Source organism: Choloepus didactylus, chromosome 2 (assembly GCF_015220235.1).
Source record: "Choloepus didactylus isolate mChoDid1 chromosome 2, mChoDid1.pri, whole genome shotgun sequence".
In the NCBI taxonomy this organism is placed as follows: Eukaryota; Metazoa; Chordata; class Mammalia; order Pilosa; family Megalonychidae; genus Choloepus; species Choloepus didactylus.
Window position 1 is genome coordinate 204,897,131 of NC_051308.1, and position 25,550 is coordinate 204,922,680.

A 25,550-nucleotide genomic window follows, 5' to 3' on the forward strand; every position below is an offset into this window, starting at 1 on the left:
TTGCTCCAAGGGACAAAGTAGTAGGGTGAACACGTGTCCTGGTCTGTGCTTGTCGTGGTATGACTATTCGTAGTGCCTCCTTCCACTCTGACCAGTATCCCAGTTGGGACGACAGGAGTGTCCCAGGGATAGTAAGAGCTGTATGGAGTCTGAGGTGGGCCAAGGGGCAGGCTGGCCAGCAAGATTATGGAATCCTTGAATGCCAAGATCAGAACATGGGGCTTGTCCCATAGGCCCAGGGGGCTGCTCAGACCCCCGCTCCTTCCCGGGGACTCCTGAGAATCAAGGTAGGAAAGCAGGGCTCAACGCTGGCATGCCTGCTATTTCTTTTCTCCTTTGGGCTGCTGGTGCACATGGTGTATGAGATGGGGAGGTACAGGGAGCAATATATGCCCATACTGTGGTTTCCACACTGTGGTCCCAGGGCACCATGTGGCTGACCAGTGCCGAGAGATGGCCCATGCCATCTCCAGGCCAGAGGGACCGTGGGGCCCCTCCTGTTCCCTCCTGGTCTGCTCTGTTGGGAATTTGTTGCAAGGAGCATGGAACAGAATGTGGGAGGAAGCCAAGAATAGGTCCCATTAGGGACCTACCTCTGCTCTAGCGTCCCTGCCTGGAGGGAGATACAGGATGTCTAAGCCAGGCCGAGGCATGGAGGCTCCCCTAGGTCACAGGCAGAGCCAGAGAGGAGACAAAGACAAGGACAGTGCGATAAAATGGAGGCAGAGAGAAAAGGAAGGGGTCAGAGAAGTGGTAGGGGAGGAGGGAAGATGGGAAAAGAGAAAGAGATGGATGAAAACAGAGTCAGGGAGAGAGAGAGACAGAAATAGAGGAAGGAGAAACAGACCATGAGAAAGGGACATAATAGGAGTCAGAGAAATGGAGTCAGAGACCACCAGACACAGATACACCTGAAGTGGAGACAGGACTGGTTCCACGCGTGGTTCTTCCAGAACTGATGGGGCCTGGGCTGAGCAAATGGAACAGTTAGGTGGAGAAGGACCAGATGTGGGTGTCCTTGACAGGGCAGCTCAGGATACAGCTGGGCCCTGTGCCAGGCTGGGGACTAGGCCCCACCTCTCCTACTGGCTTGGAGCAGAGTGACCCTCTCACAAAGGCCCCAAGGGCAGGCCCTCCATCTCCAGTTGGCACCCCTGGAGTGGGGCACAAGTCTACCCATCACGGGAGGACTGGGAGACCACCTGGGACCAGAAGGGGGCGCCTGCAGTAGCTTCTCTGCAACCTCCCTGACCACAGCTGCGGCTGCTCTCCCCCCTAGGACGGGAGGGGCTGGAGGGCACCCATTCCGGGAATGTTTCTGGGTGGGTGTGTCTGCTGGGACTCCACAAGGAGCCCTCAACCTGCCCCTGGAATGCAGGCGGTGCACTCGCCACCTCCTCCACCCCCTTGTTCTCAGCGTGGGGCAGCCTTGAGAGGAAGGCACCCTCTGGGCAGAAAGGCCTTTTGCTTCAGAGAGCTGAGCCCGGCAGGGATGTGAAGGCCCCTGTCTGTCTACCCCTAAGCACAGCTCCTACACACTGGGGACCTTTGCACCTTTGCTCGCAGCCCAGGTGGAGGCAAAAAGCTTGATGGGGAGGGCATATGGGTTCTGGAGGGAATCTGGCTCCTGCCCCAGGACAGGCTCAGTGCAGGCTGCTGTGGGGATCCCCAAGGCCTTGGCTCTGGATGGGGAGACCCTGAGAGGAGACCGTACCAGGGGTTAGGACTCTTCAGCAGGGTACTTTGGGAGGGGACTTTTCCAGGGTTCCAGAGATTGGCTCAGCCACTCACTTGCTGGGTGATTCTGTATCACTCCTCCAACCTCAGTACCCCAGGTTCTCCATCTGAACAGCAAACCATGGCTCAGAAAACCCCAGGTGGCCTCACCCCCAGCTCTCAGGCAGAACCGCCAACCCGAAGATGGAAGTGCACAGAGGGCTGCATGAAGCTGGTTGGCAGGTCTAGCCCTTGTAAGCAAACCCAGGAGCTGAGCCAGCCTCTCGGGGCAGGAACAGAGCAGCAGTGGTCTTGTGGGGAGCAGGCAGTCTAGAGGTGCTCTCCTTCCCTCTGCTTGGGGGAGAAGGGGGTGCCCAGCCCAGTACTGTATCAGAGGTAGACACATCTCAAAAACCCAGCCTGACCATCCCAGTCAATGTGTTACCTGCAGACCACAGAGAGAGGAAGGATGGGGTAGGGGCCTGAAGCCTGGGCAGGGGGTGGCAATGGAGGCCTGGGGTCTGTGGTGATAAATCGCACTGTTAGTACTGGTGGCTGAGCCAGCAATGACTGCCAGATTGGGACCATTATCAGGGCAGATGGGGCTGGCAGGGCCTGGGAAGGCACACTTTGGGTGGAGCCAAGGCAGAAGGAGGATTTTTCTGGAGCCCAGCCCTAACCTCCTGATCCCAGGGCCCCCCACTTTGATGCAGCAAGACCTCTCTGGCATTGCAACTAAGGAAAGACCATCCAGGAGGGCAGGCAGGGGGGGGCGGGAGAGTAAGTGGTGTGTGCTGATCTCTGCCCACCCTTCCGCCCAGCCTCCCCTCTGCCGCCACCACGCAATGGCACACCTGGGCCTCGGCCAGCATGACGTCCTGGATGACGGGTGGGCCACGGGGCTCACCATTCTCTAGGCGCACGTAGGTGACCTGGTACCCGCGGATCTGGCCATGCTGCTTGCTGGGGACGGGCAGCTTCCAGGAGACGTGCACAGCAGTGGAGTTCAGCGGCTCCACCTCCACCTTCCTTGGGGGCCCACTGGGCACTGGGGGCCGGGCAGAGAGAGAAGTCAGGCCAGGTGGCATCAATGCTGGCTCAGGCGGGCACAGCAAACCCTAGGGCCTTGCCATTGTTCCCAGTCTCCCAGGAAAGCCTGTGGATGCAGTTTCCTTACACTGCCCTGGTAAGGAAGGTGGAGGGCTCCCTCTGCCTGCCAGGGGGAGGAAGCAACACCAGCCCCCCAATACCTGCGGCCCAGACAACTTCACTCAGTATGGAGGTGGGGAACAGGTGGAGATGGGGGCCAGGCTTCAACCACCCCCAAGTCAGCATAACCTGTCTCATCTCCTCCTGGGCCCTCAGATCATGCCAACATCTCATCAAGATGGAGTCTTAATCCTTTTTGAATGTCTCCTGCACCAATCTGCCCAGTTTGGATCCCTCGAATTTTAGATGGGGCTGCTTCTTTTCTCCCCAGGATCTAGCTGCCTTGGAGACAGCTCCAAAGGCTGGGGTCTGGGCACAGGTTGTCCCACAGGCTACATTTTCCCAATGTGGGCAACTGAGCCTGCACCACAAAGATAAGCCTGCCCAAGCTCGGGCTCGGGGGAGGCGAAAGCCCTGGGTGTGAGGCGGGTGATGTCCTAGGCCCAGCGCCGCCCCTCCCCTCCCCTCCTGGCAATGCCACCGCCTACCGTCCTCGTCGGTGCGCACCAGCACCGGGGCGCTCTCTGGGCCAGGGCCCACATCTGTGTGTGCCCGCACCCACACCCGGTACTCCGTCCACTTCTCCAGGCCCACCAGGTCCCAGCTGGAGTGCTCGTGACTGATGCCATCCACCACATGCCGCCCGCGGTCCTCGCCGTCCACCGCCTCGTAGGCCACCGAGTACTGGGTGATGATGCCGTTACGGCTGTCGGCTGGCGGTGGAACCCAACTTACCCGGACTGTGGTGGAGCCCACGCTCACACACGTCACCTCCTGCGGAGGGGCGGAGGGGGCTGGGGGAAGACAAATGGGGGGGGAAGCAGGCAGATGGAGGGTGGGGATCACAGGCATGGAGACTGAGTCACGGGGGGCTGGACACTCACCCGGATGGGCTACTCCCTGAGGGCTGCGAGGGCCACCCAGGGTTCCCCTAGAGGCTGCCTCCATGGTGCCGAGATAGCCCGACTCCCCGAGAAGCAGGCTCTTCACGCACACACGGTGTGTCTCCCACGCACATATGGCGCCTCCCACTCACATACGGTGCCGCTCACACATATGGTGCTCTACACACACGAGGTCTCTCCCACACATATGCTGGCTTGCACCACACACACACATTATCACATACACACAGGCCTGGGGCTGCTCCACCCTCAGTCACACCTGTGGCTGCATTCTGAGACCTGCTTGTGCCCGCTGTGCCCACAGCAACTCCCTTCCAAGGATGGGCGGTTTTGACAGCTCTTTCAGTGTCCGGCTGCCTCGGCCTCGGCCTGCCTGAGCCACAGGTACCCTCAGGGCCCAGAGGCTGGACAAGAGGTGGCCAACAGCCCCTGGCATGGTTTGGAGAAGGCACACCAGGGATGCTCTCACTCTACAGGTCCCTTGGCGGTTAGGAGGCAGGTTTGTGCCCTCCTCATGCCCAGTGACATTTCCAGACCCTATTCCCGCTAAGGACTCTGCTGCCAATGCATGGGCTTCTTCTCCATCTCAAATTCTGCCACCACTCCCTGCCAGGTGACTCACTGACTCACTGGCCCCAGCATCCCTCACCTCCAAGGCTTTCTCTCCACTGTACCTGCTGTGGACTCTATGGGAATGGCCCTAACTTCAAGACAGACCCTCGCCTCTCGTCCCAGCTCAGTTACTCAGGGCCAGCATGGCACTCACTCTTCACCCCTTTGGGACCCTCCACCATCAACTCCCACCATCCTCACCACCCTCGACATTCAGTGCAGACTCTTTCACCAATACCCCAAACTCTCTTGCCTCTTTATTCTTCCACGCTCCGCCTGGCAAGCACCCATCCCTGAAGGAATCAGAGTCACCGTCCTCTCCAAGGACACAGTGGGGCAGTCAGAAAAAAAGGCACCTTGTGGAGCAGGCTGGCATCCTGTGGACACATCACCAGCCCTTCGTGGGGCTCCAAGCTGCCTGCCCGTCTCCGTTCTCTGCCCCATTCACTCTCCCACTTTACCTGGGATGCTTTAAACCTCCTCCACTCTCTTCAGGCCTCTAGTGTCCTTTGCCGTCCTTCCTCTCAGCTCGTCTGTCTCCCATGCTGCAGAGGAAACTGAAGGCTTCCAACAGCAGCTCCCTCCATTTCTTGCTGTCAAACCCACCAACCTACCTGCGTTTGCACCGATTCTCCCCTTTCCTCCCACGGGAAAGGAGAGGTGAGACCCCCGCTCCTGTCCAAGGCCCATCTCTCCCTCCACCAATGCTCCCCACTTGAGGAGGCTCCACCAATTATCCACCAATTTCCCCTTGTCTTTCCTACACTTGTTACTTTTCCCTTTCTACTGGCTCTTTCCCCACAGCATTTAACTAAGCTCAAGGTTTCCTATTTTAAAAGAATGTTCCCATCCTCAGCTCCTTGGCCCCTTCCACCTACAACTGGAAATGTCTGATCTCTCTCTCTTCCTCACCTCCCCTATAGACTTCGTGAAATTCCAACCTGGCTTCAGTCCCTGTCCCACTACAGCTCTTCTCCCCTGCTGACCCTGGTGGGTGTCCTGTGCTCCTCTGCTCTTTGGCCACCCATCCAAGCTCTCTTTCTTGAAACTTTCCTCTTCTTTTTCAAATTCCGAGATACTCCCTCCTCCTGCATCTCTCCCATCCCTGGTGATCTTCTCAGAGTCCTCTATCGTCTCTGCCCCCAGCCCAGGCACCCAGCCATCTCCAAGCATCACGTGGCATCTTGAACTCGTGTGTCCAAAACCAGTTGTGCCCTTCACACCTGCCTCTCCCTGTTTCCTTTTCTAGAGCACACACCACTCTCTTCCAGGTTTACACATCAGTCATCCTGATACCTCCTCTCCCTCAGCACAGCATACCCAAGCCATCATCACCAAGTCCTGTCAGGTCAGTGTCCCAGAGAGCGCTCAAGTGTCCTCACCTGAGCCACCGTCTTTTGCATAGACTGCTGCAGAGCTTCCTAACAGGTCTTCCAGGTTCCTCCCAGGCTGTCCCATCCATTCTCCACTGAGCAGCCAGTCACCCCTCCTGCCCGTCCCCTGCCCCGAAGGCCCTGACGGATGTGGTTCTGCTGGCCACTGCAGCCACTGGCCTGCTGCTTGCTCCCTGACCATGACTTAGCCCCTTCTGGCTTCTGGGCCTGGGAACCTGCTGATGCCTGTCCAAGGTCTCTACGCTCCTTGCTTCTGTTCATTTGTCCAGTTAGCTTCCCTCTCCCTTCAGGCCTCAGTTGAAGTATCACCTTCCCCAAGGAAGTCCTCTGTGACCACTCAGACCAGGTGGGGCCAGCTCTGCTCTGTGTGGGGGACCCAGCACCTGACAGGAGCACAGCAGCTGCCTGCGGAATGAGTGAACGAGCACAGGTAGCAGGAGGCCTCCTGACATCACTGGCACATTCACATACAGCCTTGTGTCACGCAGGCTGCTTCAGACACCCGTGTTCACGGTCATCACGTGTGGTCACTATCTCAGCCACACGACCATACACGGTATCTCCTGGTCACACCCGTGACCACGTTATCATACAGCACCTCACAGATGGTGCCCTGCTGTGGTTGTGAAATCACCAACAGGCCATCCAGCTTCAGCCTGTGGTCTTAAGGCCTCATCCACTCTCTCCCAGTCAATCAGAAGGCTGCAGACACACACAGACATGGCCAGATGGCCAGCCCAGAGCCCCTTGCAGACACGCAGAAACACGCTCACTGTGTCATGGGTCTGAGGACAATCTCACAATCACACATGATCACGCCAGAGACTCACTGACACATGCAGGAGCTGCAGTCAGGCGGTCAGGCACAGTCACAGAGTCTCCCAGACACGGGAACACAGTAACACAGGACACCACATGACGGCTGCACTAACAGTCCTGCAGGCAGTCCCACATGGGCATGTGGGCGCTCTTGGTCACCCAGTTCATTCTTCCAGCCCTGGCCCTGTGAGCAGTCTGCTCAGTGTGATCACACGGCTTACACATCATTCTCAGGGTGGGGGGCTCTGATGTAGGGAATATGGGAAATGGTGGGGCAGAGGATGTGCTGTGGGGATGGGGGAGGGAAGACAGCTGCCCAGGCCAGTCTGGAACACGGCGAGGAAGGGGGCCCCACCGCTGAGGGTGGCTGAGCTGAGTTGTTGTGACCAGTGCAGAAGGGGAATGGAGGAAGGGGAGTGAGTCACAGACATCAGACTTACCTGAGGAGGGTGCGGGGCGATGGGCAGGAGGGGGAGGTGGGAGGCTGGGTGGGAGCCGGGAGGGGAGCTGCCTCCTGGACACAGACTGGAGGGCACTTACCTGTCCCTCTTGGGGTCCAGACCCAAAGCCCAGACCAGCCTCTAGCCCAGGGCCCAGCAGCCTTGACCACCCGCCTGGTTGAGGGGGGAGGGAGCATGCATGCACGGGTGTGTGTGCACGTGTGTGTCCATGCACATGTGTCCCAGCCCAGCTATTACAGGCACTGGCCTCGAGGGACACTTACTGGACTGTGCTGTGCGGGCCTCAATGGCGGGAGTGAAGACGCCCACCCCCATGCTCGAGCGGGCAGCCAGCTGGAAGCGATACAGTGTGTCAGGCTTCAGGTCCTCTAGAGCGTAGGAGGAGGTGGGGTCGAAGGTCACCTTGTGCTGGAAGAGCAGGGAGCACTCACTGACTGCTCTGACCTCAAAGATCACTGGGAGGTCATTCCCCGGCAAGGGTTATGCCCTCCGGACCTACCACAGCCCCAGGACCAGCTCCAGGGCTCTGATCGCACCACATGATCATAGGAAGCACACAAGGAACTCAGGGCCCTGCTCACACCACAGGAGCCTCAGACCACAGGGGTCTCAGCAACCCCTTGGGCGCCCAGGGGACCCAAGGTTAGACACTAGGGAGTTTGCCCCTGTACAAAGATGACAAAGACTATAGCCACAGGGGCTACACAGCACTCACAGGCCGTAAGGCCCCAAAGGAAAACCCTAGGGGCTTTGCCCACCCAAGCCACAGCAATCCAAAAAGCCTTCCTAGGGGAGCCCACCAGAGGCCCTTAGGGACCTGGGGCACCCCTTCCCCATTCTCCTCTTCCTGCCCCATCCCTCACCTGCTGGCCTTCGTCCTCTGCTGCCCAGTACACCAGCTCATACTGGATGATCCGCTCCTGCGGGGGCAGTAGCCACGAGAGCTGGATCCTTGTGTCTGACTCCGCCTCAGCCTGGAAGTCCGCGGGCTGGGCAGGCACTGCAACACGCCCAGCACAGGGGCAGTCAGCTTCACCAAACCTCCTCAAGGGCAGGGAGCACCCAGGAGAGGAGGCAAAGGAAGGCAGTGCCCCATCCCACACCCTCATTCTGCATCCCAAGTGACTACGGGGCCCCCCTCCTCCTCCCAGAGCCCCCAGCTTCATGGCACAAGGGAGGGGAGAGGCGCTGCCCTGGCTCTGCCACACCCACCTCCCTGCTGTGTCTTGACCTGGATGGTGGGGCTGGGCGGGCCGTCGCCCACGGCGGTGAAGGCGAGCACACGCAGACTGTAGGTGATGCCAGGCAGCAGGCTGCCGATGGTGGTGAGGAGCCCAGCGTCTGTGTTGTGCTTGTGCCAGGCACTCAGGGGGCGGCGCGAGTCTGGGGTGTAGTAGACACGGTAGCCCCGCACCAGGCCGTTGGGCTCCTCGGGCGGCTCCCACTGCACCAGCATGGTGCTGGCGCTGAGCATGCGCGCTTGTACACGGCGTGGCGGGCTGGAGGGTGCCTGCTCGCCCGTGCGCGCCCGCACCGCCTCGCTGGGTGGCCCTCGCCCAATGCTGTTCACCGCCAGCACGCGGAAGGCGTACTCTGAGAAGGGGCTGAGGCCGCCGATGCTGTAGCGGGTGGTGGCCACTCCGTCCACCTCCTGGAAGGGGCCCTCCGTGCCCGCTGCACGGTACTGGATGCCGTAGTAGGACACAGGCTCTGAGTTCCCAGAGTCCCAGGTCAGGGTGACGCTGGTGGCTGTCGTCTCTGTCACCGCAAGGTCGATTGGAGGCTTAGGCAGAGCTGAGGGCAAAGAGGAAGGCTCAAGGCTGCCCAGGGTTGTGACCCCAGGAACCAATCCTGCCCATGGAGGTTGTTCAAGGCCAGCTGGTGTGGCCACAGAGTGTGGTGGACACCTACGGCCCACTTTGAAAAGCCTGTGTGACTTCTGAGGGTACCTGGAGGGGGGTGGTGACCAGGCCTGCTGGTGGCCATGGGTATCTCTCCAGGTCTCTTGTGGGAATGACCGGACCTTCATGTCAACCCAGGTGACCAGCAGGGACTCATCCCACAAACAGATCCGGAGTGGACGTGACCTGTCCTGGGTCCCATGCCAACAGAAAGCACACAGGGCTGGGCAGCAGACACCTGCCTCTGGAGCGCACCTGGGCTCACTGTGGCAAGTTTGGGTAATAAGGGCTCGGGATGGCGAGGACAAAGGTATTTCTGCAGGGACCAGCCCTGGCTTTTAAAAAAGGGATGGCAATGCTGGCCTACAGACCCTGTGGCTTGGCTCAAATTGAAGGTGAAGTGCCAGGGCCACAGACAGTCAACCATTCCACAAATCATTACTGAGTGCCTACTGAGGGCCAGGGATCAGGGACACAACGTCACACAGATGGTCTGGCCCCTACTCTCACGGAGTTCATATCCCAGGAGCAGAGAGAATCGATAAACGAGGCACTAACAGTCACGATTCTGATGTGTGCAAGGCCAGGAGGGAGCAGGGTGCTGTGATCGAGAAATACCCAGGGAATCTCTGTAACGGGGTGATGAGGGAAGGCCTCAGCTCTCGAGGCCTGGAGGGTGGGAAGGGCTAAGCGAGGAGCACAGTCAAACAGCCCAGAGTCGGCGGGGCTTGTGCGTGCTCAGCAAGGAGTGGCCAGCAGGGCCTAGGAGGCCCCGGTGACGCTCCCCATCTTTATCCTAAAAGCAATGGGAAGCCAGTGAGAGGGGCTAAGAGATGGAGAGACAGAACCCCGATTCACATTTTAAAAAGATCACTTAAGCTGTAGAATGGAGGGTGGATCAGAGGGAGCCAAGAGTAGAAAGAGTTGAGAGAGGGGTCTGTCGTACACGCATGTGTGTCCTCAAGGCTCCGGGCTCGAGGTGAGGGTGAGGCAGAGAGCCCACCTGCCTTCTTGGCTATTTTATCACATCCTTCTTGCTGGGGGACCATTAAACCCAAAGGATCTGGTTCTGTATAGGAGGTGGGGGGTGGGCTGTGGAATCAGACCACCCAGCGTTCAAATCCTTGCTCAAATCACTTACTTCTGTGTGACTTTAGACAAGTGGCATGGCCTCAGTGGCCCAATTGCCTCATCTGTAAAATGAGGACTGTAAGAGCACCTATCTCCCAGGGTTACGAAACAAAATCATCTCGTTAGCACATCTGCTCCCCAGGAACTAACTACGTGTTAGCTGTTACCGCTAAGGCTGTGGATAATGCAAACCCCTCCCTCCTCCACTGGGAGGCAGGAGAGCCCCAGCGCTAGGAGCCCCAAGAAAGGGGTTCCAACCCCTTAGCCTGACCCTCTGCAACAGGCAGGGCCCAGGCCATGGCAGGCACTTCCATCACACTGACCTTTCACTGTGACCTGGGCCGTCGCTTCAATCATGCCCAGCGAGGAGATGGCCACGCAGGTGTAGTTGGCGGAGCGCACGACGTTGCTGAGCTCCAGCACATTGCGGCCGACTGGCATCTCGTCCTCCTTGGTGAGTTCCTCGGCACCCAGCATCCACTTCACATAGGGCATGGGTGCGCCCACGGCGACGCACGTCAGGTTCACGCTGCCACCCGGCATCACCTCCTGGCTGCTGGGAGGGATGGAGAACCGAGGAGCCACGCGGCGCACTGCAGGAGGAGGGAGAGAGCACTCACAGGCCGGGCAGGACACACGGAGGGACGGAAGGGCAGGGGCCCCTCATCCAGAAGGCCCCTCTAATCAGAGCCAAACCCATGCTCATAGACAAGAGGGGCAGACTCTTCAGGCCCCGGTTCACCACCTCCCACCCCACTTTTGGGTTAGAAGGAGCCCCCACTCTCAGGGACTGCCTGGAACACATCTTAGTTAACCTGAGATTTCACAACCAAGCTCCTAGTCTACAGTCCAGGAAACGGAAACCCAGAAAGATCCTGTCTGCCCAGGGTCCAGTTACACAGGGACTCAGTTCATGGTCCAGGGCAGGGCAGGGTCACAACCCAGGCTCCCCTCCAGCACCCACCTCTGCCTGCCCCCGACCCCACGCCATGGGTCTCCATAGCTACTAGCTGTGCACCAGGGCGAGAAACCCAGGCACCCTATGGTGGAGGGTCCTCAGAGCATGGCTGTGGCAGAGCAGTGGGTCAGTCTGGGCACGACATGGCCACCTCCTCTGGGGTTACTGCCTCCACCTCTGGGCCAGGGCCCGAGGGGGAGAGGAGAGAAGAGAGGCGTTTCCATGCTCAAGGCACAGCCTGGGGACCCAAGAGAATGGGGTTAACCCTGAGGAGAGGGGCTGGGCAAGGGCCACGGGACAGGGCAGACTAGGGACGTGGTCCGCGGGCAGGATGGGCATGACGATGGCAGTAACATGATGAGGACGCTGAGCAGGCGGCTTCCCACGCCAATGACCAGGGGTCTCAAGGCGGAGGGTGGCTGTGCCTGGACACGACCTCCAGCCTTGGGCTTCCTGGGTCAGAAGTTGCTCTGAGCTTCTCATTCCAGGGGCACAGAATGGACCACCCCACCTCCCCAAGTTGCAAGCTTGGTACAGACATTCAGAGCATGCAGAGGGAGGGAAGGTAGGCAAAACCTGATCATGGGCAGACATGCTTGGCATACAGACGGGTCATGCAGCTGGTGGGCAGAGGCTAGGGTGTGTCCCCAGGGGCCCCCTTACAGACAGGGCCAGGGGAGGCAGGCAGTGAGGCTAAGGCACCAGATGCACTACTGAGAGTGCTGGTTTCTGGGGACCCTTGCTGGGGAGCCCGAGCATGCAAAGGACCCCCAGTGCGACATTAGGAGCACTTCCACTATATACTCTGTGACTCACACACCCGAAAATCACAGAATCGGAGCCAGAAGCAACTGCAGAGACTGCCCAGTCCAAACTCTGACTCAATGAACAGGTGACAAAACTTGAGGCCTGGAGTGGGGACACCCAACAAGTCACAAGGCCCTGTACCCTTAATTTCTCTCCAAGCCCATGGGCAACTGCCACTACCAAAATCCAAGCCACCACCATCTTTCCCTGGATTGCTGCTCTGGGTTCTTCATTTATGTTCCTGCCTTGTCATCCTCCATGCCCCTGGTTCCCTTTAACTGACCTCCCACAAACAGCTGGTACAAACCTGATCACATTGCCTTCCTGTTTAAAACTTGCATGGTTCTCCAACGCTTCAGGGAGAAGTCCAAGCTCCACAGCCCAGCCTACAAGCCCTGCCTCAACTCCTTTCACACCCTGCCTCATTTCCAGGCCTTAGAACAGAGCCAAAACCCTGACAAAGCCAGATCACCAGCGTCATGGGCTAAGTCTACTTCCCTCTGTGTCCCCAGGTGCACCCGCGGGATCAGCAAGTCTCATGGACATCTAGTGGTCTGCCATCTCCCAGAATCGGCATTCTCCTTTCCTTTAGGGGAACCACCTCTCCCCTCACTGTTCTTAGTACGTGGGGCATGTGACCCAGATTGGGATAACAAGAAACAGTCTTTGGATAAGGAAACAGGAATTATGGTAAAATATTCCTGATATGCTCACAGAAATGGTAACTGGAAGCCTCATTGGATTTTTGCTTTCTGCTTTTATTCTTGTGCATAAGGTTCCCTTTCCATAATCCTTCCATAATCTTGCTGAGTTGGATAAATTATAGGACATACACATGGTAGAACTCTTAGGCTCATCAAAGAAGTAGTTTTGGAAGATTGTTAAATAATATCAAGTGTTCAAATTATAATAAAAAGCAAATTTGAAGAAAAAAATAGCTATTGGACATTCTCAAAATCTACTGGAAAAGTGACTTTCTCCCCTCAGGCGGCTAAGCTGGGAGATAAAAGCTTTAAGTGACTGGGAACCACTCTATTGACATGCAGGAGAACCTGCTCGAGAACAAAGAAGTCCACAAAGAGGAGAGGAGAGCTACAAGACAAAGACAGAGGCCTGACCAAACTGTTTAACTATCTGGATCCAGCCTTGCCCGACACCAACCTAGCTTCTACATTTTTTAGTTTTGTAAGACAAGAGTTTCCTTGTTTTGCTTAAGCTGTAAGTGTAAGTTGGGTTTCTGTCATTTGCCCTAACGCTGGGTGATGCCGCCGAATGATGACAGCCCATCAGGGGCAGGGCAGCTCTGGGTGGCAGGTGGATCCCGGGGGCATGGCTGGCAATAGAAACCACAACAAAGATCCCCTTTGAGCACTCCCCCAAATTGGCAGAAGCGGGAAGCCAGGCGGCACAGCCAGAAATGTCGCCCAGCCGAGGCCGTGGGCGCTCCCTGGGCTCAGAAGCTGGGCCAGAGGGGTGGGTGAGGGAAGGAGAGGCCCAGGCAGGCAGGTCTGTTTGCAGATCAGGCTCAGGCCTGCAGTAAAGGGAGGGGTCCAGCACAGTGCTGGCTGAAGGAAAAAGGCTGAGCAGAGAAACCTCAGCTGACCAAGTCTCTCCTGCACCCTGGAGCCAGTGGCTGCCCTGAATCCTCTTTGTTCATGGGCATCAGAACAGATTCAGGGAAGGGAAACTACTCCTGAGCGCCTACTGTGTGCCAAAGATTTTCATGCTCTAAGTACTATCATCTCCTAATTGCAGACAAGAGAACTGATTGATGACTGACACTTTAAGTGACGTGTTCAAGTTTACACATCATGGGAGTAGGTCTGTGTGATGAAAAACTCATGCCCTTTTGAGAGACCTGACTGGCAGCTGACAAAAGAGACCCAGGAGGCTCTGGATTAACCAAGGCTGGCAGGAGAGGAGGCTCCTCCAGGGGGCATAAAGATGGGACTTGAAGAGCTGAGGTCAGGGCTGCAAGTGTGACCCTGGCCAGTGGTGGAATCTTTGAGCTTATTCAGATCCCTGCACACCAGAACAAAGAGCCCCAGAAGAAGGAAGTAGGTCTTTGGCCAATAAACCCTGAGCCTCAACCTTAACAGCCTAGAAACTTGACTGGACTTTACCCCCAAAGAGTCCCTGGAGCATAGGGTCATCAGGCCAAGAAGCACGGATCAGCCCTGGAGGTCATGCCAGTCCCCCAAAGCCTCAAACTTCAGTCACTCTCGGGAAGCTGATGCCCTTCAGGAGCTGACATGGAGAACAGTTTCCTCCCCACTCCCAGACTCAAGCGAAGGGAAGAACTCCAAAGTCTCGGGATGAATTTGGGAGGTCAGATGGACCCTTCATGTCATCCCTAGCACCAGGCGAGGGCCTCCACCCCAGAGGCTCCTGAGCACCCTTCGCTCTCGCCATTCACAAGGACAGCAGGTTTCAGTCACATCCAAGGAGGCCCGGACAGAGCACGGTTTCCTGCAGCTAAGGCCACAGAGACCCTGAGCGGGAGGTCAGGGAGTGTTTGTCTGTCTCCCCTGGGCGGGGGGGGGGGAGGGGAGGGCGGTGAGAGAGGATGGCCCCTGCATCTCTGACCTGCCTGGACAGCCACCCCCATCTCCACGCCCGGGAGTGGCTGGAGCCCCGCTGCAGCAGCCTCGCCTCAGTCTTCCCATGCCTCAGTCTTCCCACTGGCAGACACACCGCCTCCAAGAGGAGCAGGACTCGCCCTGGACTCGGTCTACTGACAGAAGCCACAGCAGGGAAGGAAAAACTGGAACTGGAAAAAATGCTTTTAGGGTCTAATCTTGGGCTCCAACAATGCCGGTCTATTACCGTTCCCCGTGCATCCTCAGTGCTGACATTTTATAGACAATTTCCAAAACAGGGCCCTGCCATTTCTGGATTATATTTCAGCTGTAACTTTTAAGTCTAATTATTTGGGCTGACAACCCCCTATAATGGGGCGGAGTGGCGCCTGGAAGCATCAGCATTCAGCGGGGTGACAGCCTAATCACAGGGGAGGCAGCCCCGCAATCTGCATTCACTTGCGGAAATTTCTGATGAAAATAACACAACATTAAGGAGGGGAAAAGGGGCAGGATCCACTGTATCAAGATAAAATAACTCTTTAATAAATAACCTTGTGGCTGCCGCAGAGCAGTAATTAAATGCCGGCGCACTCGGCACACAGTTTTAAGTAAAGCTGGAAAAATGTAAGATGTAATTATCAGCGCCAAACAAATTACCAGCCTGGCAAATCCCCCTGGAATATTTAGAAACTCATTTCTGCCTTACCGTTAAATATTTGTGTACATGCTTATTTTTGGTGGGACCACAGGGATGAAGGAGAAGGGACAAGGGGCCAGGATGGTGGGGGAAGGGGAGGCGGCTGCGGGCTGGGCTCAGTCTCTGCTGATGGCTGTTTTCTGAACACGCAGGCAAGATCCGCCCGGTCAGCAAGTGGTGTAACCGAAATACCCCAGAGCTCAAGAGTGCCTATGGCTGGATGCTTGGGGCTGACATCATCCGAGTCAAGGCTGCAGCCCTCTTCCTGACTGACTGACTGCCTCGCCCTCACAGTCACCAAGGACACTGCAGAGGGGTCCAGGGGGCCTGGCCTGCTCCCTGGACTCAGCCTGGCCCAAGTGTCTGCTCTGAACCCCTAAAACCCAGCAGACACCCAGGTGAGCCTCCTCTGACCACGCAAACCACTTGGCACAAGACTGAAGGCTAGATCCTGCTGCTGGACCCGGCGTCAGGGGTGGGGGCTGGCCCCAAGGGTGGGGCTGAGGACCAAGCCTGTACAGGACTACTTCGGAATGGGTTTGAGGGGAGTCCCCGGGAAGACATTCCCAACCTGCAGTTGGGCGGGGGCCTCTTTCTGGCTTCCTTCTTAGAGCGTGAGCCTGAGTTGCAATTGGCTGTCTATTGCCCCAGATGTGACTTTTTGGGTCTGAACACCCTGCACTCAGCTAGTTGGTGGGCCAAATAAATTCCATCCTTGGACAGATATGGGCGCTCAGGCAGAAGGGCCTGGGGCAGGTGGAAAGATGCTTTACTTGGGTCTGGCTGGAGAGGGAAGAGACAATACTCTAGGAGACTTCGTCAGCGAGCCAAGATGGCACCACCCAAACTGTGCCCCAAGCACCGTACTTCCTTCCCTGAAGCAGCCCAGGGACAGCTGCCCCGTGTAGCACTGGTGAGGGCAGAGAGGAGCTCTGGGGGCCTCTAGGACAGGGAGGACGCTGCAGGACATTTGTCCTGTGCTGTAGGACCTTGAGGGGATAGACCTCCCTAGATTTTTCCTCCATCTTTCCAGTGGTTCCAGCTGAGCTTGGCAGGGAGGCGTGTGGACGGCTCCACAGGTACACATAAAACATTACTACAGCTCTTACGTCTCCCTCTTACCACAGTTCCCCCGAACTGCACCTGAGCTCCACCTGGAACAGACAGCTGGCCTGGCCTGGGCACAAAGGTGGGGTGCAATTTCGTGCCATGCACCATGCCTGCCAGCTGCCCCAGCAGGGGAGCCCGGCTAAGGGGACATGCAGACATGTGGTGTATCAGGAATCCAAGCAGCAGACATGCGGGGCTGGGGGGAGCCTGCCCGCCCACCCTGGTCCTGCCCGCCCGCCAGCCCCACCGAGGGGGAAGGGAGCCCAATGGGTGGCAGGCGTGGCTGGGGCGAGCGGAGGGAGCTGACCAAGCCCTCTGGTCCCTATGGCAGGAGTATCCCCTCGACGGGTGGACTGCAGATGGATAAGAAGTGAAAAGGACCAACCTTCTCGCTGATCTGAGAGATGAGAGTTTGGGTTGATGGCAGAGTGCGATGAGGATGAGGAGGGAATAAAAAAAAGACAAGGAGAAACACAGAGAGAGTAAAAACAGGCCAACCTTCATCTGCCCACACAGCACGGAAACAAGACAAGACTCCTGCACCCCCACGCACACGCACGTGCACGCAGGTGCGCGCGGACCACGCCGTTCACAAAAGACTCAGGACGCATGGAGGACACGGCAGACAGGGCAGGGCCGCCGGCAGGACGGGGCTGGGAGGGGCAGAAGCGGGACGCTGGCAGGCCGCCGTGCCACTCACGCGCCCCTCGGCTCAGACAGACCCAGGGAACTGGGCCCAGGGGTGGGGGCCCACCCAGCCGACCCAGCCCACAAACCCACCACAGCACCTGAGCTGCTAGGACCCTGCCACCTTGAGGGAGGCCCACGCTGCACAGCACCAGAGTGAGAGCCTGTGAGGAGAAAGCCTGTGGAGACATCACCCCTGTCCAGCAGCAGCCGTGCCCCAGCAGCCAGGTCCCTGAAGAGAACAGGGGAGGGTGGGGGTCTTGGTGCAGGCTGGGCAGGCTCTGTAGAGGGTGTGGCCTCAGCCTGGCCCCTGGCAGCCGTGCACCCCGAGAGCTGGAGGAGAGAGATGCTGTGGATGGAAGGAGAGAGTGAGTCACTCCGGGAGGGAGTCAGATGGTGCCGGAGGAAGAGGCTGGTCTGTGCAGCATATCTGGGCCTGCTAGACTGTGGGTGGAGCTGCCAGCAACAGTGAGTGAAGTCAGGTGTAACAATGCCCCAGCTCCCCACACACGCCATCGCCACCAAGTCAGTGCTCCCTGAGTGCCCAGAAACGAGCTGGGTGCTCTATGCTGACTATTCTGTTAATGTAGCAGCCACAGGGCCTCAGAGAGGCAGGGAAGTGCTGAGAGCTCGGGGGCCGTGGAGGGATGGGAGGTAGACCCTGAAGCCAAGTCTGAGGAGTGGGACAAGGCCCAGGGGCCAATGAACGGAGGAAGAGAGTCAGAGATGGAGGTATTTGAAGCCCAGTGGGAGGCCTTCAATCCACAGCAAGGGTTCTCAACTGGGGGCCATTTACCCCCAGGGAACATTTGGCAGGGTCTAGGGTGCTACTTGCATCTATGGGCCAGGGATGCTGCTAAACATCCTATAATGCACAGGATACTCCCCATCCCTATCTGCCCCTCCCCACCCCCACCACTAAGAATTATCTTGTCTAATACATCAATGATGCTGAGGTTGCGAAACCCTGGGCTAGAGTCCACACCAACCCAGATGCTAAGGCCCAGGCTGTGGCTGAGATGGAGCCAGTGGCATCAGAGGATGACAACGCAGAGCCCCATGGGGGCCTCCGACCAGCCTGGAGGACAAGAGGAGAATGTTATGGAAGGAAGCCTTGAAGCTGCTGGGTGACGGCTGGGAGGACAGGCCAGCAGGCGGGCCGGGCATCTGGGGGTTTTTCCGTGGGCCGTCTATCCACAAGCAGGGTTCAGGTCACAGAGCTGGCAGCCAGCACCGGCCAGCAGAGGAGCCGTGGCTGTGATGGTCTGGCCAGAAATGGGGCTGCTGGGGCCTCGGCATAGCAGGGAGCAGAAGGCAGGGGTTTTGCCAGGTATGAGATGAGGAGGGGTCGAGGCACCAAAGGCAAAGGTTCCAGTTTTCAGGTGACCAGAAGTCCCATCAATAGGATCTGTCCTGGGGCTATAGGGCAGTTTGCTCTTGGCAAAGTAAGGCAGACGCAGGTTCAGATGGGGTCTGGATATGAGACAGGTCTTGGGGACAGAGGTTTAGGACCAGTCCACAGACATCAGGGCCCACAAGAATGTGTGTGTGTGTGTGTGTGTGTGTCTCTCTCTCTCTCTTTGTGTGTGTGTGTCTCTCTCTGTGTGTATATGTATGTGTGTGTGTGTGTGTGTGTGTGTGTGTGTGTGTGTGTGTGTGAATGAGAGGGACTGAGGGTTCAGGTTGGGACAGGCTGTTTAGAGTACCTGGCAAGTGGGGCTGGAACTAAAGGAATCCCCACACTCCCTGCCAAAAAGGCTTGCGGGAACAGAGCCAAGAAGGTGAATTCCGGAAGACCTGGTGGAGTAAGGGAGAGGCCATGGCAGGAGCCAGCCAAGGTCCTGCCTGAGCACATCCAGATGTGGATAACGGGGTCCCCAAAACAGGAATCCTCTAAGGGGCTAGAGGGAAACACTCCTTGGTCTGTGCCTGAGCTGCTGGCTACAGCAGCCCTGCTCAGCTCAGCTCCATAGAGTCCCACAGCCCCACCTCCAGGGTTACGGCCAGCATGACACTGACTTTGAAGAACAATGGCCGGTCAAGATGACAGTGCAGGGTCTGTGCACGTTGGGTCTGGGCTGCCCTCTGCCTCGGCATTGCCTCCTGTGGTTCTTCCCCAGGAAATGAGCCCATCCAACCACGCCACATAACCTGGCTCTGTGGGGCCTCCCTTCTCCCTGGTGCAGCCACAGGGAGCAAAGGGCCTCTTGGAGGCTCCCCCCATCCCACACTTGACCCTGCAGTCTTTTGGAAGACATGCTCAGTTGAGAGCGCACAGCATTTGGAAGGGTCTGGGTGGGAGGAGGGTCTTTGTGAGAAAGGACCCTCCTGCTGCTCCTCTCTATGCCCCTGACAGAAGCTCTGCCTGGAGCAGTGTAGGGAGAAGGCTTTGCTGCTACAACTCTACTTATTCCAGTCATTTGGGTGGATCTCAGGCCCCTGGTTCCCCTGCCCTGATGCTGTTCCGTAGGACAGGCCCTGGGTCAGCTCAGCAGAGCCTTGATGAGCAGGAGGCCAGCCAACAAGGAGGCAGTGGGGATTTCCCATCCTACGCCCCCAACTCTGATGAGGCATCATCAATTGTCTCTGAAGCACAATGTTACATTACAAACAGCTCAACTGGTCACCAAACAGGTTGGAAGCCTCCCATGGCCTCTCTGAAACACCCTGTGTATTTGACACATAGCAGCGACTCAATATATACGTTGACTGAATGCCAAGGTCCCTCTGCCCTGAAGGAACAAGTCTGCCCCAACTACCATCATGCCCACCCTGTGCTTGGCCCTGGGCAGGCAGGTGGACAGGAAGACAACACCCTCTCAGAGGCTGTACCAAGCACTTAGTGTGATGAAATCATCACTGCAAGGAAGCCGCATCCTCTTTCCTTTACAAATCCCGAGTGGAGACGGTTTAACTTTTAATGACACCCATCTGTGCAGAAGGGCTACCTGAGGGAACAGTAGGCGGCAGGACGGGCTGAGCTCTCTGTCTCCCAGGGCCCCTCCTGAGCATCAAGTATACCAGATACAGCACATCCTCCGGAAAGGGAAGGTGGCCAGCTTTGGTTGCAAGAATGGCATAAACTGGACACCCCCAAATAGTCCCAGGCCCTCTTGGCTGGGTACCTGGATTTGGAAAATGCACACAATTCACTCAGTACAGCCAGCAACATCTAGAACTCAGGAGGTGCTCACCCAAGGCCACGGGCAGTGTAGATGCTCACAGCTGCCTCAGCCTGACCCCTTACACAAGTGTCCTTGCTGGTGACAGAGCACAGCTGCCTTCTCCAAGAAGGCCCCAGGCAGGCCTGGCCACTGAGGCAGGCCTGCCTGGCTTGGTCCATTCCTCAGGCCTGACTGCCCGAAAGCTCAGGGCCAGTGTGATTTGGGAGCCTGCCTTGCTGGGAAAAGCAGGACAGACTCAAGGAAGGCCAGACCAGGCGTGCACACATTTACACACAAGCATGCATGCCTGCATGTGCACACATACACACACACACATTCACTGATAAGTCTGCTCAGAAGCCTCCAGACACCCATGGGGCTCTGAGTCCACGTGAAGGACCTACAAGAGACACAAATGCTCCCAAGAGTGGCTGCTTCCCGAGGGGCCTGTGGGGAAGGAAGCAAAGTAGTGGCAGACACGGCAGTCTGCCAATGGGAGCTGCTGCTGCTGCTGCCACTGCTACAGAAGAGGCGGGAATGAGGAGAGGCTAGGCCCGGGACAGGCCCTCGTGTCTGCGTCCAGGACTCCAGGCGCCATGCCCAGTGGGTGCGGCTGGGATCCGTGGAGACAGGGGCCAGGCCCTGCCTGAGTCCTTACCTCGTACATACAGGTTTGCAGGAGCTGAGTAGCGTGTGCCTGCCGAGTTGGTCGCCACACACTCGTACTTGCCTTGGTCCGACTCCTCGCTGCTCTCAATCTGCAAGGCACCTGAGGGGACACAAAGGCAGGGGTCAGATGTGAACCTCTGCTGAGTGAGGCCTGGAACATGTGAAGAGGTCTCAACAGCAGTTGTGACTGTGTTGACCAGGGGATGCAGCACATCCAGGCCACACACCAGCTCCAGTGCTGCTTCAGGGATGCTCTCCCTGACTAGTCCAAGGTCCCCTGGCTGGAACCAAGGGTCGGGCTCTAGAGCGCAACGCACCCTGCTCCTCAAGACAGGCTGCCAGGGGCTGGACCCCACCTCCATGGGGTGTCCACCACGTTCCAGCCAGACCTGTAGCCTGGTTGCCAATGAACCCCATTAGCGCTCCAGGCCCTGCCCACCCTGCCCTGGGATTCACCAACATGAGATGCCCTCATCGGGCAAGAGTCTAAGGATCTGCAGCCCACCAGATCCCACAGAAGGGGTTGCCCTGATGCCCAGCAACCTCTGCTCACAGCACACCCCTTCCTTCTTCCCCACCCCCACCACACCAGCCCCACCCATTCTGGCTCCTCTTTTCAGCCTGGCCCAGCTAAAGTGCTTCGACCCACCACGGCTCCTGCATAATTCAGGAGACTAATGGAAGCTGTAGCTCCCACTCGGGCCAGCGCCCTGAGGGGCTGCTCTGGCCACAGACGGACAGAAAGGAGCCAGGATTGGGTGGGGGCAGCTGAAAAGGACCCCCACAAAAGATGGAGGAAACTTGGGCCTGGGGCCAGTCCTGGCAGGTCCAGGTCGGGGAGGGGGGTCTGGAACGGCTGGACTTGGCTTCTCCTCCATCCCCAGCAATCAACACTTGAAAAAACTGCTTAAGAGAACACATTGGGCAAAGCTGTCTGTGACAGTAATACCCCCAAGGCACAGGCAACGCTCTCCTCCCCAGAACCATACGACAGACAATTACACCCACACAGGACAGTCGAACTGACAGTTAATAATTCCCACAGGACACAGTCTGACAGAAAACCGCCTCCTATAAAGCACAGCCAGAGTGACCCTAACATCTCCCACTCCTCCCAGGGCCCAGGCTGACTGACAGTCACACCCACACAGGACAGACAGAACCTGCCAGACCCCATCTGGCTGGACTGGACAGGAGCCACGGGAAGAGCTCCAAGCCACACCTTCATGGCCAGGCCCAAGGGGAGGGCCACTCTGGGTCCAAGCCCCAGGCCCTCCACTGCCTGACACCCCTCTCCCACCATCCAGACCCAGGGGGCTGGGAGCTGGACAGGGAGAAGCAGGGATGTCCGGGCTCAGCTCTGATGCAGGAGGACAAAGAGCTGACCCACCCCTGTGGTCCCGGGCCCCTGGGGACCCTCTCTGCAGGGGCTCAGACACCCAGGGCCTGGCCTCAGCCCTCCCCACTGAGGCTGTCAGGAGCATCAGAGCCCACTGAACAAGCCAAATACCCATTTTCTGCAAAAATAGCCCTGATGGGCACGCAACACATTGTGTTTATGGGATGGATGGACGCTGTTACAGAAAATGCCCATTCAAGCAGGTTGAGCCAGGCCCCTGGCCAGGGGGTGGGGGCAGGTTGGGGACCGGCACTGAAGTCAGTGCAGCTGGGAGGCGAGGGGAGACCTGGTGTCCTGTGCCACAAGCCAGGAGCCAGAAGTGGTGTCTGGGTGCAACCCCCATCCATGGGAAACAGGCCTGAGGTGAGAGCCTAGGACTGAACAGGGGACCTAACACAGACCCCTCTGGTCCATTTCCACATGGAAACCCAAAACTCTGGAACCAAAACCAGACCCAGCAGGAGGGGCAGCCGAGTAGGCTGAGCAGATGGGCCGAGGCATCCCAATGGAGGAGAGGAGAAGTAAGTCCTGTCCTTAGAGGGGGTGATGGACAAGATGTGCCACAGGGAGGTGGCTGGACCTCCCAGCCCCAATTTCTGCCCTAAGACTGCTCTGGCTCTGAACTCCGAGGGTCTTGACCTCTGACCTGCCCAAACATCCTTAAAGAGGTGGAGAGAAAATGACAGGAATAAAAGCAACCACTTTTGCTCTGCACCAGACACTGCACCAATCCTCATTCTCTCCTCTAATTCTCTCAATTCTGTGGAGTGTGTGCTCCTGGAAACAGACTTTCGAGAGATGAACTGATTTTTTGAAGGTCACACAGGTAGTAAGTCAGGCTTGAGCCCAGATCTCTGTAAGTCCAGCCTATGCTCTTAGCCTCTAGGCTGCAGGGCCCCCACCACACCGAAGCAGCCACGGGCCCTGCACAGCCTGGTGGGGACTCTAAGCTGACAGGTCAGGTGTTCTAGTCATTATGACCCTATTTCCATGTTGTCATCCCAGCACTTAAAACACTCAAGTCTGAACCGAATGTTCCTCCTGTTCTCTGCTGGGCTGAAAGGAGTTAAGGGATGATCCTCATTCTACTATTAAAGGCTATTAAAAGGGGAAGTCAAGTAATAATTGAGATCCAGCAGAAAAAGAAGGCTCTTAAGAGCTTGGCAAGGCTTGGTTGTGTTCCCCCACCTTACAGGAAGACTTGCCATCTTTGGCTAGCCGTGGGGTCCAGGGCTCAGTTTCACTGTGGGAGCCAACAGGTTCCCTTCTGTGGGGTTGGCCTAGAAGGCCTGGGCAGTGGGACTGCCATCCCCAAGGTGGGGCTCAGGGGAGCAATTCCACAATTCAGACTGGCAATGGATGAATCCACAGGAGGGAATGACTGAGAGTGGATGTGTGTGGTGGCTGGTGGTGTTGGGGGGCCAGAGCTGGAGATGAGGAGGCTGGAGAGGTCAGGATGGGCATGGGGGAGGTGACGGACGGGACGGGATGGAGTGGTGGTGACGGCAGTGGCGAGGTGTGGCGTGGCGAGATGCACGGACAGCATTCTTACCTCTGATTGGTGAACCACCTGGCGAGGTAATTTGAATGCAAATAAGATCAGAGAGAAGCATTAGTACAAAAGGAAGGAATGCCACACAAAGCCAAATCAGATCAAATAAAACACGAGAAAGGGCCTTAAATACACGGAGGAACTGAGGCCTGAGTTAGGCCAATGCAGGTGATGTGTGAGCAAGCACCAGGCTGAGCCAGGCCGAGTGCTGGTGAAGCTGTGTCCCCCAGGTCACGGGCACTGCTCTGAGGAGGGGGAAAAGGAGGTGGGGCAGGGCTGGTGGTGAAGGGAACCAGGAAAATGAGTCAGGGCTCCCACAGACCCCTAAGGCAGGGGCCAATGGAGAGGGGAAGGTGAAAAAGAGAGCTAGTGACCCCACCCAGCAGGGCCACCCAAATTCCACAGGTAGGTAAGATTTCAAAACAAGACACTTACCAAAATGAACCAGGGCACTTAAGCAAATGGAAGGAAGGATTAGAGGGAGGGCTCGCCACCAGCTACCACCAGACCAGGTCTCCAGCCAACAAACAAACCAGCCCTGGAGGGACTCAGGGTAAATTCGTAACCCAGTAGCAGATTGCCCGCAAAGCCCACTTGGCTCTGACTATTGAACGTGATCTGACTGGTGAGAGCCAGAGGACAGAGCCCACCCCTTGCCTACTCAGTGGCTCATAACCCTGGAAACCAGCAGCCGAGAGAACCAGACCCTCACCCTCCAAATGCCCGGTCCAGGGCTAATATGAGGTGTGCAGAGGGCCCCTTCCCAATGGGTGCCTCCTCCAAGGTTGTGCTCAGCCCCCCATCCAACCATTGCCTCATCCAGAGAGCTCTGTGGGCCCAGGTCCAGCTCCACCTATCCTGCCTCGTCCTCTGCCCCTGCCATTCCAGGGGGTGAGAAGCCTTCGAAGGAGCAAATGACAATCACCATCTCAGCAAACCTGACAACCACCTGCGTGCAAGGAGTTACTCATCTCTATGTACAAGTGAGGAGACAGAGGCTGAGACATTAAGTAACTTGTCCAAAGCCCAAGGGCACAAAGCTTGCAAGTGACAAGGCAGGATCTGACCAGGTGTGTCTTATGGCCCAGGGCCTTCCCACTGCACTAGGGTGTCTTCTGCAGAAGCCAAGGCTGGGGAGAAGGCAAAGGAAGGGGCTGAGGGTGTGTGTGGGGGGGTGGGGGGTGGGAGGGTGGTACACAGAGATTATCTGGGAGGAGTCATCACAGTGATTCTCTAAGATTGCTCCAGGGAACCTTGGGGGTACCCTCAGGGATTCCTCAAGGTCAGAACTATTTTCATAATAATACTAGAAATCACTCTCTTTTCTACACTCATTCTCTCACTAATATACAGTGGAGTTTTCCAGAGACTATGTGATGTGTGATATCACAACAAACTGAATACAGAAGCAAATATGAAAATCCAGCTATCTTCTATCAAGCACCAAATTAAAAGAGATTTGCTAAAGTATAAAACAATGCTGCTCTTCTTACATTTTTTTGTTTCAGAAAATATAATTATTTTTCATTAAAAATGTATTCATGTTAACATGTAACGGGTTTTAAAAATTATTCTAAAACAAATTAATAAAGTCTTCTCAGCCTTAATAGCCAATATGTTAAATACTGATAGATATAATCCACACAAACAAAAAATCTTTAAGGTCCTCCAAATTTTATAAATGTAAAGAGGTGCTGACACCAAAAAGTTGAGAACTCCTGATGTACAGTTTAGGCCTGGGGAGGGGGGAGGGTACCCCGTGTAAATAGACCAGGAT

General features: G+C 57.0%; 1 protein-coding gene across 7 annotated transcripts in view; it reads right to left on the bottom strand.

Moving 5' to 3' along the window:
* Nucleotides 1-25,550, bottom strand: part of PTPRF (protein tyrosine phosphatase receptor type F) — an 86,548-nt gene that overhangs the window by 21,192 nt on the left and 39,806 nt on the right. For 4 of the 7 annotated variants that reach the window (XM_037827469.1, XM_037827468.1, XM_037827471.1 and 1 more), the window contains exons 7-13: nt 20,812-20,922; nt 10,472-10,741; nt 8,329-8,910; nt 7,980-8,116; nt 7,380-7,524; nt 3,414-3,719; nt 2,571-2,764 (exon numbers count right to left, since the gene is read on the bottom strand). In XM_037827469.1, the coding sequence (XP_037683397.1) occupies nt 2,571-2,764; nt 3,414-3,719; nt 7,380-7,524; nt 7,980-8,116; nt 8,329-8,910; nt 10,472-10,741; nt 20,812-20,922 (1,745 nt within the window). The remainder of the gene's footprint in view (nt 1-2,570; nt 2,765-3,413; nt 3,720-7,379; nt 7,525-7,979; nt 8,117-8,328; nt 8,911-10,471; nt 10,742-20,811; nt 20,923-25,550) is intronic. The other 3 variants (XM_037827474.1, XM_037827473.1, XM_037827472.1) reach the window with 1 other exon arrangement.